General features: G+C 47.0%; 1 protein-coding gene across 1 annotated transcript in view; it reads left to right on the top strand.

Annotated features, from left to right (window-relative positions):
- LOC148539260 (acetylserotonin O-methyltransferase-like) overlaps positions 1-12088 on the top strand; it is a 133899-nt gene extending 121811 nt beyond the window's left edge. The window contains exons 7-8 of the mRNA XM_088451526.1: positions 905-1027; positions 11871-12088. Coding sequence (XP_088307652.1) covers positions 905-1027; positions 11871-12088 — 341 coding nt within the window. The remainder of the gene's footprint in view (positions 1-904; positions 1028-11870) is intronic.
- The last annotated feature ends 2443 nt before the right edge of the window (positions 12089-14531 follow it).

Here is a 14531-nt window from a genome sequence, read left to right on the forward strand (position 1 = left end):
TGACCATCGCGACCATCAACCTGGCCGCTCGCAATAGCTGTGGGTGGTCACCCACAGCTATGCGAGCGGCCAGGAGGCCGAACAAAAAAAAAAATGCCCTGATTCAGAGCGAGTGCTCATTCAGAACGTCCATCTCTGAATCAGACCCTTTGCACACTTTGCATCTGTGACATGTGCTCTGTCGGCCATGATTGCTGCACTGCAAGCATTCCCCAGCCCCTCCTTTTTCTTTATTGAAAACGTCATCATAATTGTGAGCCAATAAAATCCTTTCAAAATTACATCACACTGTTTTAACATGGGCAACCCGGGTTGAGTTAAAAGGCACCAAGTCTGCAATAACCTGGGAATAACCCGGGTTTTTATGGCGATGTGAAAGGCCTTGACCCGGGTTGGACCCGGGTTCAAAACCCGGGTCCGACCCGGGTTTGCGATGTGAAAGGGGTATAAAGGAAGGATATGGTGGGTCCATAGTACCGGCACAACAAGGAATATCAGATCATTCAGTTGCTAAGGAGATCGCTTCTCCAAGGGAGTCCAGTGCAGGGGAAGATAGCAATACCCTACGTTTATCAGATTGAGAGCATTGAGGCTTCACTGGGGTGGAGGAAGTTGAGTTATAGGACTTTTGCATCTCAAATGCGATGCCTGAGATACTGTAGTAGTAGCAAAAATAAGTAATCAAATCCAAAATGACTGAGCTACTGTACACTCTTTTACAACTATAAACTTTTAAGCTAATGGCACCTTTACATTTTAAATTCTAAAACTAGAAATGAGGCAAATTCCAAGTAGTCCTGTCAGTGGAATATGCTATTGCTTATTAAAGTGTGAATTCTCAGTGACATGCATTATTAAATAATTTCTGCTTGTTTGACAAAATATTTTTTTTTTCTTTTTAAAGGAGATTTCTTTAAAGACCCAATTCCTGAAGCAGACCTATATATTTTATCCATGATTATTCATGACTGGACACAAGAGAAGTGTCATCTTTTGCTGAATAAAATTTATCAATCCTGTAGACCTGGTGAGTGCATATTCTCTAGACTCAGCAACTGCGTTTTCTGGGCCCTGATTCAGCAGCGATCGCAACTGCAACTAGATACGCAGATTGAGCGTTTGTCAGCCATGCACAGGCGTATGCACCACACCGTGTGTGCATGACGATTGATTATGCACGCAGATAGGAATTCAATGCAGAGTAAATGACAGGCCGCAAGCATTTTGGGGTGGTGAGGGGGAAGTTAGATGCGTTTGGAGAGGGGGTTTCTGAGTACCCCCCCCCCTGCATGCTGATCACTAAATGTAGTTCAGATCTCAGTGAGTGCGGTCCGCACTACACACTAACAATACATCGCCGCCAGCACCGCTCGTACTACCTACCTGGAGGCGGTGTGTTATTTTAGCAGCCAATGAGAGTCAGACAGACTCTCATTGGATGCTGCATCCACGGAGGGAGCCGGCTGGAGCTCACTCATGAGCTCTGCTTTCCGGCTCCCCCCGCAGCGGGTGATGGGAGAGACATCATGATGTCTCTCCAATAGTGCAGAAGACCGGGCCGGGAGGAGCGGACAGCGGAGGTCGCGGCAGGAGCTGGGATTCAGGTAAGTTGTGGTTTTTTTTGTGTGTGTAAGGGGCACTGACATTGCATGGGGGGGGCGCTACTTGGGGTCACTGTATATGGGGTGGCCGCTACTAGGGGCACTGTATAGGGGGGGCGCTACTGGGGGCACTGTATAGGGGGGCCGCTACTGGGGGCACTGTATAGAGGGGGTGGCCACTACTGGGGGCACTGTATGGGGGGGCCACTACTGAGGGCACCGAATAGGGGGGTGAACTGTTCTGGGGGCACTGAATAAGGGGACTACTACTTGGGACAATATATAAGGGGTACCACTGTGGGGACTACAACTGGGGGCACTGTATAAGGGGCACTACTGGGGGCACTGCAAAGTGGGGACTACTACTGGGGGCTCTATATAAGGTGTACTACTGGGGCCACTGCATAAGGGGGACTACTACTGGGGGCATGATATAAGGGACTCTACTGGGGGTACTGCATAAGAGGGACTACTACTGGGGGCACTATTGGGGGAACTACATAAGGGGCACTATATAAGGGGCACTACTGCGGGCACTGCAAAGGGGGACTGCTACTGGGGGCTCTATATAAGGGGTACTACTGGGGTGGGTGAATGTATGTGTGTCTGTGTCAGTCAGTGTGTGTGTACCCCATCATAGACTGAGTGGTATATTTTACTGTAGTGGTCCTAACTCCTGTGTAAGCGCTGGGCCTGATTCAGACCCGGTCGCAAGCGCTGAGTGCTCACAACCAGGTCAATGGTGGCCCACAGCGCAAGCGCACGATGGACCCGGCTTCGTCGTGCGCATGCGCGAGACCCGGCTAGCGACGGCCAATCCCTCACTCTGGGTCTCGCACCACAGGGGGCGACCTGTCGATGTTGAGTGACAGCTCGCCCCCTTTGGTGGGCGGGCCGTGGAGGTGGCTGCCCAAACGGAGGCGTTCCCGTGAGAACGCCTGCTGTTTGGGGGCGGCCCCACAGACATCACAAGTGATGTCAGTGGAGAGCTTCTGGCTCTGTTAGAGCCGAAATCTCTCTGGGGCTTGCGATGAACGAGACCCTACCACAAGGGTCTCGTCACAAGCCCGATGGTCGCGATGGTCTTGACCATCGCGACCATCATCATCATGGCCGCTCGCTATAGCTGTGGGTGGTCACCCACAGCTATGCGAGCGGCCAATAGGCCGCTCCAAAAAAAAAAGCCTGTCCCTGATTCAGAGCCACCCCCCCTCTATATGCGTGCAAAAAAATGAGGCGTGGTCACATGCCACAAGACGCATGGGCACAGAAAAATGGGGCGTGTCGACATGAAACACACACCCCTTTGTTGTCACTCTGGGGACATTCCTTTCCCTTCCATTAATGCCCTGAGTAGTAGTGCCCCTCTTGCAATGCCCACTGTAGTAGTGCCCCTTATGCAATGCCCCCAGTAGCAGTGCCCCATGTAGTAGTGCCCTTTATACAGTGCCTCCAGTAGTGCACCCTTATACAGTGCCTCCAGTAGTGCACCCTTATGCAGGCCTCCAGTAGTGTCCCTTATACAGTGCCCCTTATGCAGGCCCCCAGTAGTGTCCCTTATACAGTACACCCAGTAGTGGTCCCACCTTATGCAGGCCTCCAGTAGTGCCCCTTATACAGTGCCCCCAGTAGTGATCCCCCCTATGCAGTGCCCCCAGTAGTAGTCCCTCTTATGCAGGCCCCCAGTAGTGCCCCTTATACAGTACCCCCAGTATTGGTCCCCCTTATGCATGCGCCCAGTAGTGATCCCCCTATGCAGTACCCCAGTAGTGATTCCCCCTGTGCAGTGCCCCAGTAGTGGTCCTCCCTATTCAGTGCCGGTGGCCAGTAGTGCAAGACATGACATTCATACACACACACACAAAACACTCACTGATTACCTGAATCCCTGCTCCTCTTGCGCCCGCCACTGTCTGCTCCTCCGTCCTCCCGCTCGGTCCCACTCTGCATTATGGGAGAGATGTCATGACATATCTCCCATCACCCACTCCAGAAGCCGGAACGTGGAGCTCATGAGTGAGCTCCAGCCCGGCTCTGGCAGTGGATGCAGCAGCCAATGAGAGTCTGTCTGACTCTCATTGGCTGCTGAAACACACACAACACCGCCGGGTAGTACAAGTGTACTACACAGCACCAGCGGCGATGTTTGTGTAAATGTGTAGTGCAGACCACACTCACTGCAGTCTGCACTACACTGAGTGATGAGGGCAGGCTTGTACTGTGGCCGGCAGCACAGCGCCCAGGGCACGAGCCCCGACGGCCCTGCCCTAGTTACGCCACTGCTGCTGGGCCAATGTGCTATGATGTTACCGATGTACAGTATTATGGATGTGAGAAAACTGTAGTGGGCATCTCTATTCTGGCTGAGCGGTGGCAGGCATTAGCTTATTTTCTCAGCTGCATTGCGTGCGATCTACTTCAGGAACTATTGCAAAGAACAATGATTCCAGTTTAATATAACATTTATTATTTTAGTTATTATTTCAGTTTAGAGTCTTGTCAATATTTACTTACACTGAATCCAGGATTTGGATTTGGATTCGGCCTATTCATAGGAGTCTTACCAAGAATGGGGTTAATTTGAATATTTAATACTTGCCTAATCAAATATAGGTGTGAAATTTGTCATGCTATAAACGTGCCAGGAACAAATTAATCGCTTACTGGAGGTAAAAATATTTCTTGATTTTCTTGTGCAAATTATAATTTGGATTAATGAGACGTGTAGTTTTGAACAAACGTGTTGACTACTACAGAGTGTGAGAAGCAACAGCTGCTGAACTGATTACCACTGAGCATATACACATAGGAGCTCATTCAGAGCCACTCACAGCTGGCGGCCGCTCGCTGTGAATGTGGGCGTGTTTTTTTTTTTTTTGGTCTCTGGCCGCTCGCAAGCTGTGGGTGGGCTGGAGATCGTCACGATAATCGCGACCATCGGCCTTGCGACGAGACCCTGGGGTAGGGTCTAGCTGCCGCAAGGCCAAGTGGACTTCCTGCTGTAATATCAATAGTGATGTCAGTTGGACCGCCCAACAAACGCCAGGCGTTCCTAAGGGAACGCCTGCATTTGTGCAGCCAACCCCCCTACCCGCCCACACTTGTACTTGTGGTTCTCCAAGTACCAGCATGCGGGGCAGGCTTGCTAGGACCTGCATTTCTACTTGTAAAGACAATGTTTGCTATTATTTATTTACACCACACCACACAATCAACCCACCAGCCACCTCCACCAGGGATAGCCCCGGGCTATCAGCCTGGGCCTGGGGTGCCCTGGAGAGGGGGACCCCTTTATTGGTCTCTCCAGGGATCCCCGGCCTGGGCTGATAAGCGGTCAGGGCTGATGCTGCGGCTGGGGGGCCCAGTGAAAGGACTCCCCTGGCTGTGGCATCTGCCCCCTGCTAGAAAAAGTTTGGTGCTGGTTCTGGAAGATACAGGGGAACCCTACACATTTTTTTCCCCTGTATTTCCAGAACCAGATCAAAGCCCAGTGCTGGTTGCGCAGAATACAGGGGACCCCTATGTCATTAGGCCCCCGTATTTTGGCAACCAGGGCTGGTTCTGACTAGCCTGGTGCTGGTTGTGCTTAAGTACGGAGGACCCCTATGTCATTTGTCCCCTGTATTTAAGCACACCCAACACTGGGTCACTAATGCCCGGGGCTGGTTGCTCTTTTTTGGGGGGGGCACGCCATTTTTTTCTTTTTTTTTTTTACACAGGTTTTTATTTTACATTGGCAGCACAGATGGGTCTCAAGGACCCGTCAGTGCTGTGTCAATGACACAGATGCAAGTAGCACGGATCTCCTGGTCCGTGCGTGCATCTGTGTCATTGAAATACACAGCAGCACAGACGGATTTCGCAGACGGTGTCAATCATGTAGCACGGATCTCCCGGGTCCGGGCTACATGCAAATGAGCACCATAACGCTGATTGGCTGAGAGACGTAACAGACGGCTCTGTCAGCCAATCAGCGCTTTGCCCATTGAAGGCAAAGGCATTTTTAAAAATGGCCGCTCGAGGCAAAACCTCGAGATCCAACACAGAGGATCGAGAGGTTTTGTCTCGATTAGGGATCCGGGGCAGGAGGAGAGATCCCAGGGGTGCCTCAGATCGCCCCGGATCCCCGAAGTTAGGGTGGGTTCAGTTCTCAGGGAACCGAACCCACTCATCCCTAATTTAAATGCCCACCCAAATGTGATGTCAGCCCGGGCATATTGATCAGCAGATTGGTAATTGTGTATAGTTTACCAATCTGCTGGCTGCTGACTTATCCGTCGTCTAAATGTGTGACCATCTTAACTGAGATGAAACCCTGGTGCACTTCTTTTGCAGATTTTCAATTGCATTTGAAAATCTTCATTCCTGTTGGAAAACATAGCAACCAATCATATTCTACTTAACATTTAACTAGCACCTTCTAAAAGATAATAGCTAGATTCTGATTGGTTGCTATGGGCAACATCTCCACTTTAGTAAATATACCCCCTAGAGTCTCTGGCATTACCATTTGTTGAATAGATATTTCTTTAGGAACCTAAGGTTGTTGCCACTAATATTGGGTGCTTGAATTGAATGAACATTTTAGCTCTTTTCAATTGATTCAACATTTGATCTTGCACCCTTCTTCCCTTGGCCATCAAGGATTTGATCTACATGATGGCATATAAAGTAGGAGGAAAGAAAAACTCTTTTTCTGGGGCTCTCTTTTACAAAAAAAATATTGTATATTAAAATGTATCCTTTATCTCTTTAAAAATGTATATACAGTATCTTGATATGTACAGACATACTTGTATAGATAAAATGTACAATTGTAATAATGTTTCATGATACCTTTTGAGGGAGAAAAAATAATTAAGATTCTTCATTTTCAGGATAACCAAGAGTTAGCAAAATGTGAATTTGATTATGGGATCCAAACATTAATATATAAATATTATGAACATATCGATTTTGTCAAGCTCATACTTAGGGCCCGATTCAGACCCGCTCGCTAGGCTGCGTTCCCATGCAGCCAGTTGATTTTTGCAATCTGAGCATGCGTACGCATTGCAGTGCGCGTGCGTGAACCAGTCCGTGCGATCGGGAAGCTTTCGCTCGCTGCACATAGACAGCCCGCGCTGAATGAGTGACAGGACAAGCCATTTGCTGGTGGTGACAGGGGTTGGTCGGTGAAATCGGGGGAGTGGTGGTGTGAACGCAGGCATGCCTGAGCGTCTTAACGCCGTTTCAGAGGCGTGCATAATTATGACGCAGTGTCATAGTACACGTCACTTGGTTGAAAATTACACTGAATCACTCGCAGTGCTTGCGGTAGGGTATGGTCTGCCACAAGTGCTGCGATTGCTTCCGATGGTACGCGATGTTACCGATGGCTGCATACACTTCCTGGAGCCTTACTGTGTGATCGCAGATTTCCATACTTTCGCTGCATTGTCTGCGACGAGACCCTTGTGGTAGGGTCTCGTCCGTCGCAAGCCCCAGAGAGCTTCCTGCTCTAACAGAGCAGGAAGCTCTCCACTGACAACACTGGTGATGTCAGTGGTGCCTCCCACAAATGGCAGGCGTTCCTTGTGTAGCCGCGCGTGTGCAGTACCCCACCATCGACCCGCTTGCAAGCGCTATGCACTCATGAGCGGGTCTGGATCAGGCCCACAGTTCCATACCCTCTCCCTCCACTCTCCTGTGTGAAATGGTGTCTAGTCACGAGGGAGGGACTCTACGCCTAAGCAGAAGTCAATAGGCCAAAATACCAGTTACATTAATATTATTACTATTTTTTAGGGATGTGCAGGCTTGGATAGGTTCGAGTTTGCACGTTGAGTTCGGATTTTTCCCTACAAAAAAACGGAACTCAGAAACAGGCAAAACGTCATCTTGCATGGACGAACATCATCATTCCTGGTCAAAAGTCCAGGAATGATGATGTTCGTCCATGCAAGATGAAGTTTTGCCTCTTTCTGAGTTCCGTTTTTTTGGAGGGAAAATCCGAACTCAACGTGCAAATTCGAACCTATCCGAGCCTGCACATCCCTACTATTTTTACTTTCTACATTTTCTTCCTTTGAAATCTCATCAACTCTTTCAGTCCAGAATACCATCTATATGCTGATGACACTAAAGTCTACCTCTCCTCCCCTGGCCTCTTTCCCTCCATCCCCACTTGCTTCTCTAAATTTGTGCCACCTCCTCTTGGATGTCCTTGTTCTTTCTGGCACCTAACATGGCAGAAATTTAATTAAATGTTTTCCACCCTACCAGCATCTCACCACCTCCCCATCTCTCTCTGTTGATGAAATCACCTTTTTTCTGATGCCCATTGCCTGATTGTCAGCCCCAACCATGCTCTCTCCTTCTAAGGCCATTTCTCATTTTTGCAGCTTCCACCACCATAACATCTCTACAATCTGGCTCTTTCTCATTCCTGACACCATCCAAACTCTCATCCACCCACTTGATATCTCCAAAATAGACTACTGTAATCAACTCCTTTCTGGCCTTCCTTACACTCACCTCTCCCCACTTTAGTATGTCCTTCATGCTGTTTCTTGTCTTATTTTCTTCTGTCGCTCTGTGGTATCTATTTCCAACCTCTACAATTTGCTTCACTGCTCCCAATCCTCAGAAACCAGACCAAACTCCTCACCCTGACATATAAAGCCCTTAATAACTTCTATCCCATCTCAAACCTCATCTCTATCTCTGCTCCTCATCAGATAGTTGCCTCACAGCAACTCTGGTCACTTCCTCTCATGCCTGCCATTAACATTTCTCCCACAGCACCCCCTGCACTGGAACTCACTCCCTCACCCTGTCATACTTTCTACCAGTCTCCCCAGCTTCAAACTTAAAATACACCTTTTTACTACCAGCCGTCCTCTTCACTCCTCACTCATCCACCACATTGTCACTTTTTCAGTTCACTCTACAACTGTTCAGTTCTTCCCTTTAGATTATAAGCTCTTGTTATCAACCTGGTGCTACTTCCTGCCAGTTCTCTTTTACTTTTGTGCACGTATGATACCGTTTGCCTATACAATGTATAAAGGATTGTTGAGAACTGTTCCCCCTACCCTGAGATCAACCACTGTCTGCTCTTGCATGTTATAGCATGGTGCCCCATCTTTGCCTCAGTACTTGTGCCACTCTGTTATCCCTGTAATGTCTTGTATACATGCAATGGTTAGCTGTTGTGTAATTTTATGGGGTCTATGTACTAAGCAGTGATAAAAGACAGAGTGAAAAGTTATAAGTTAGTGATAAGATGCCAGCCAGTCAGCTCCCAACTGTCATTTTTCAAACACAGCCTGTGAGATGGCAGTTGGGAGCTGATTGGCTGGCACCTTATCACTTTTCACTCTGTCTCTTATCACTGCTTAGTACATAGACGCTTATGTCTGCTTCATGTACGTTACTGTGCACACTTTGTGGCACCTAATGAATAAAATATAATAATTATTAACATTCATTTGTAAAGCCCTTGTTAGTTAGCAGCGCTGTGCACTGAGAGGATAATGAAAAAACAAACAATTGGCATACTAAATAGAAGGTAACGATTGCCCTACCAAAATCTGCTTAGAATCTAAGAGAGGGAAAACACTAGATACATAAGGTAGAGAAATACATATTTTAGCTGTAGATTGGGAAAGTGTTTGTCTTTTGTAAGTCAAAAGCATTATCATGCACCAATAATAAAGCGGATATTGGCCCTCATTCAGAGCCGCTCGCTATTTGCGGTCGTTAGTTCTAAAACAAGGGGTGGCTATTCAAATGAACCGTTCGCTAATTGCGGTCTGTTCAAGCCTCTAAGTCTGAACGAACGAGCAAAACTTGCGGTTGTAATTTTGAAAAATACGCCCCCTTGCCGCTCACACCATACTTCATGTCCGCTATTTATTAGATTAATCGAGTACATCGAACAGCGTATGAACTGCTCGCTATTCTTGTGGCTGGTTTTTTCAACCGCTATTTTGCGAGCAGTTCTGAGTAAAAAAAAACCAAGTGACGTGGTCAATGACGCTGCTGTATTAATTATGCACTCCCTTAATACGCCGATTTTGACCTTTAAGCACGCCTGCGTTAGAATTCCACACCCCCGTTTTCAAGCACCTTCCCCTGTTACCACCCACATACGCCTCCTTCTGTCACTCAAAATAGCAGGCATTCGCTATATAGCGAACAAATGATTTTCGGCCGCACTGACTGGTTCGCGCATGCGTATTACAATCCGTACGCATAGGCAGATGTGCGAACATCGGTCAGAACGAACGAGTGGCCGCTTACGAGCGGCTCTGAATCAGGCCCTTTGTGCCCTGGCGTTCTGTGCAGCTTCTGGTGGGACATAATTTGAGTGAGGGGAAACAGTGTAAGGCAGAGACACAAAACAGTCAATTGCTGTAACAGTAAAGCTGCACACACACACTACGATTTAGTAAATGAACGATTTTAGTAAACGATTTTCGTTCATTTTTTCAAGGGAAAAATGAACGAAAATCGTTTTCTAAAATTGTTCATTTACTAAATGCAATGAACGTTTTTTTTGAACTACAAACGATTTTTGCATATTCCCTTACTGAAAATCGTTGAGTTGGTCAGTCTGACTGAACTACAAACTACAAACAAGAACGTGCATGAACGATAATCGTTCATCGTTTTCACTCAGAAAGTGAACGATTTTTTTCAACGATTGAACGATAAACAATATCGTTAACGATAATCGTTCAAAAAATCGTTGTGTGTGTATGCACCTTAACAGTCATCCAACATTAATTGTAACTGACAACTTGTTGCTGTGTGCCTGGTGTTCTTCAATATTATGCTTGATTTTGGAAAAAGAGCCAGGATCATTTCCCATGCTCGGTGGCAGATACTTCCGCTAAGGAGAAACAGAGATGGCAACAGCAATGACAGCTGACCTTACAAAGTCCAGCAGCTAAATTGAATTGTTATTTAACTCCAATCCAGCACATTGTATACAGTCATGTTATCCGTGATTTTTATATCATGCAACTGAATACTGTGGGTTTTATAGGGGAATTTACAGTACCTACACACACATATATTGTGTATGTGTATATATATATATATATATATATATATATATGTATACACATACATACACACACATAGATATGCACACACATATACTGTATATACACATACATATGTCACACATACATTGCACACACATACATATATACATTACACACACACACCCTTACCTTGCAGACCTGGCAGGCTGGCACCATGACCATTAGGCCCTACCCCTAGTGTGAAACTGCCGCAGTTCGTGGGTCAATCGGGAGGGGGTGGAGCCAAATGACGAAATTCTAATGGAATCATCAAATTGGCTCCATCTCCTCCCGATTGACCCGCCAATCGCATCATTTTGCCGTGAGGGGGTGGGACTTAAGAGCACGATGCCTGTTGTCGAGTTTGTCAGGGGAGGTGTCTGGGTACTCAGAAGCCCCCCCTGCGTGCTCTACTGGCCTAGATAATCTGTTATGATATCCATATTACTATATTAAAAGAGCTACTCAAAATCGTGGTGGCCTGTTACTATCTGAAATGCATGTAATACAGTACAAATATAGGCCCTCATTCAGAGCCGCTCGCTAGCGGCCGTACGCTCGTTCCGAGCGATGTTCGCACATCTTCGCATGCGTACGGTTTTTAGTACGCATGCGCGAACCAGTCAGTGCGGCCGAAAATCGTTTGTACGCTATATAGCGTGTGCCTGCTATTTTGAGTGACAGAATGAGGCGTATGTGGGTGGTAACAGGGGAAGGTGCTTGTAAACGGGGGAGTGGAATTCGAACGCAGGCGTGCTTAAAGGTCAAAACGGGCATTTTAAGGGAGTGCATAATTAATACAGCAGCGTCATTGACCACGTCACTTGGTTTTTTTAAACTCTGAACTGCTCGCAAAATAGTGGTTGAAAAAACCAACCACAAGAATAGCGAGCAGTTCATACGCTGTACGATGTACTCGATTAATCTAATAAATAAAGGAACATGACGTATGGTGCGAGCGGCCAGGGGGCGTTTTTATCAAATAAACTAGCGTATGTTTTGCTCGCTCGTTCAGACTTAGAGGTGTGAACAGACTGCAATTTGCGAACGGATCATTTGAATAGCCACCCCTTGTCTTTGAACGAACGACCGCAAATAGCGAACGGCTCTGAATCAGGCCCATATTTTTAGTTATGTGTCCAATAATTCTCACTAATCTGGACTTTCTGGCCTGTTTTCTCTGTGATATGTATAGGAGGTGGTGTTCTTCTGGTTGAAACTCTATTAAAAGAAGATAAAAGTGGCCCTGTGGCTACCCAGCTATCTTCACTAAATATGTTGGTCCATACTGAAGGCAAAGAAAGGACCCCATCTGAATATACGCAGCTCCTCGCAGACTCTGGCTTCAGTAACATTCAAGTAAAAGTAACTGGAAAGCTACATGATGCAATCCTGGGAAGAAAATTAGCATAATCTTTTGTTTAAAGATACAATTTTAGTTTGCTTCTAATTAGTCATACATTGTATTAATGCTGCATGTTATGTTATTATTGTATTTTATTTGAAATGTTGTATTACTGTTAATAAATCTAGTGCTGTGCTGCTTTCCTGCAAAAGTCTTTCATATTGTATTGTATTGCTGCTTTCTGCATAAGCTGGTTTCACGACAACTGATCCCATTGGTTATTGCAATAAAGAGTGAACATGCAGGGTTCTTTGGGCGTGATTCAGGCCCGGTCACAAGCGCCGAGTGCTCGCAACCGGGTCGATGGTGGCCGAGAGCGCATGCGCACGACGGAGCCGGCTCCGTCGTGCGCATGCGCGAGACCCGGATAGCGACGGGCAATCCGTCGCTCCGGGTCTCGCACCAAAGGGGGCGTGCTGTTGATGTTGAGTGACAGCATGCCCCCTTTGGTGGGTGGGTCGGGGGGGGTGGCTGCCCAGATGGAGGCGTTCCCATGGAAACGCCTACCGTTTGGGGGCGGCCCCACTGACATCACAAGCTCTCTGGGGCTTGCGGCCACGAGACCCTACCACAAGGGTCTCGTCGCAAGCCCGACGGTCGCGATGATCTTGACCATCGCGCCCATCATCATGGCTGCTCGCTGTAGCTGTGGGTGGTCACCCACAGCTATGTGAGCGGCCAGGAGGCCGTTCTAAAAAATAAAAAGCCCGGCCCTGATTCAGAGCTAGCGCTCTGTCAGAGCGAGCGGCTCTGAATCAGGCCCTCTGTACAATCTGTCTGAGTGCACAATTCAGTGGGTGGTAAGCACATCAGACAGAGAATAATGGAAACCTTCTTCTTATGTAAGCATTTACTAGTAAAATTACCTTAATTGTAAATATATTTTTTTCAAATGACAACCAATCATAAATAATGAGTACATTTATTTTTTCATGGGTCTATTCTGCAAACTAGGAGTAAAGGGCCTGATTCAGCAGAGTACGCAATTGCAAATACGTACGCAGATTGGGCAATTTTTCAGTACTGTGCGTGCGCTGCAATCGCACTGAGATTACGGACACACACAGGAATCCATTGCAGAGTGAGTGACAGGCCATGAGCATTTGGGGGGTGGTGATGGGTGAGTGGTCAGAGAAACGCAGACGTGTCTGTCCTTTTGAATGCCATTGCATGGGTGTGCATAAATTAGCCACTGTGATGGCATACGCAGCTTGAGTACTCACTGCGTGCGACCAGACAGTTTCTGCTACTGGTCAGACCTGCTGTAATTGTGCGTGAAGGGGCCAATGTGCTGCGATGGTACCGATGTATACGCAGGACCGCGAAGTACTACGGATATGAGAAAGCAGCAGTGGGCGTCTCTATGCTGGCTGAGCTGTGGCAGGTATTAGCATATTTTCGCAGCTGCATTGTGTGTGAATAGTCAGCTTCATTGCGTGTGATTAGTCAGCTTCATTGCGTGTGATTAGCCAGCTTCATTGCGTGTGATTAGCCAGCTTCATTGTGTGTGATTAGCCAGCTTCATTGCGTGTGATTAGTCAGCTTCATTGTGTGTGAATAGTCAGCTTCATTGTGTGTGATTAGCCAGCTTCATTGTGTGTGATTAGCCAGCTTCATTGTGTGTGATTAGCCAGCTTCATTGCGTGTGATTAGTCAGCTTCATTGTGTGTGATTAGCCAGCTTCATTGTGTGTGATTAGTCAGCTTCATTGTGTGTGATTAGCCAGCTTCATTGTGTGTGATTAGTCAGCTTCATTGTGTGTGATTAGTCAGCTTCATTGCGTGTGATTAGTCAGCTTCATTGTGTGTGATTAGCCAGCTTCATTGCGTGTGATTAGTCAGCTTCATTGTGTGTGATTAGCCAGCTTCATTGTGTGTGATTAGCCAGCTTCATTGCGTGTGATTAGTCAGCTTCATTGTGTGCGATTACAATTGAGATCCATACTGAATCAGGCCCAAAGTGCATTAATTGAACATTTTAAAATGTGAGGTTTTTCTGTCTATGGAATTCATATTTTATACCAAATGTTCTCAATGTCTCATGAAGTAAATCATTGACGTAATGTCATGCTATCTTGCGCCTGATTCAGAGCTGCACGCAATTCCAACGTTCACGTAGTTGGGTAATAATTTGCAACTGCACATATGTGAAAACTTCTCAAAGACCCTATGACATTCATTACACAGAGTGTATGCTGAGAGGTTTGTGATTGGTTCAGACGTTATCAGAAAGGTGGCAGAAAAGTGATGGGTGTTCCTGGGTGACTCGGAAGTGGCTACTGCTGCACTCAAAAATGGGCCATTATGGGAGTATAGGCATATTATGGGAGTATGGGCGCATTTTGGGAGTGTCGCAGGTGTGTCAATGAAAGACACACAGGTGCAGGCATAGGAGGCCATGGTCAGTCAGAGACACAGCACCTGCCATAGGGCTGGTACATTTTTTGATGGT

This window comes from Taudactylus pleione, unplaced genomic scaffold (genome assembly GCF_031769625.1).
Source record: "Taudactylus pleione unplaced genomic scaffold, aTauple2 ptg000026l, whole genome shotgun sequence".
NCBI classification, from domain to species: Eukaryota; Metazoa; Chordata; class Amphibia; order Anura; family Myobatrachidae; genus Taudactylus; species Taudactylus pleione.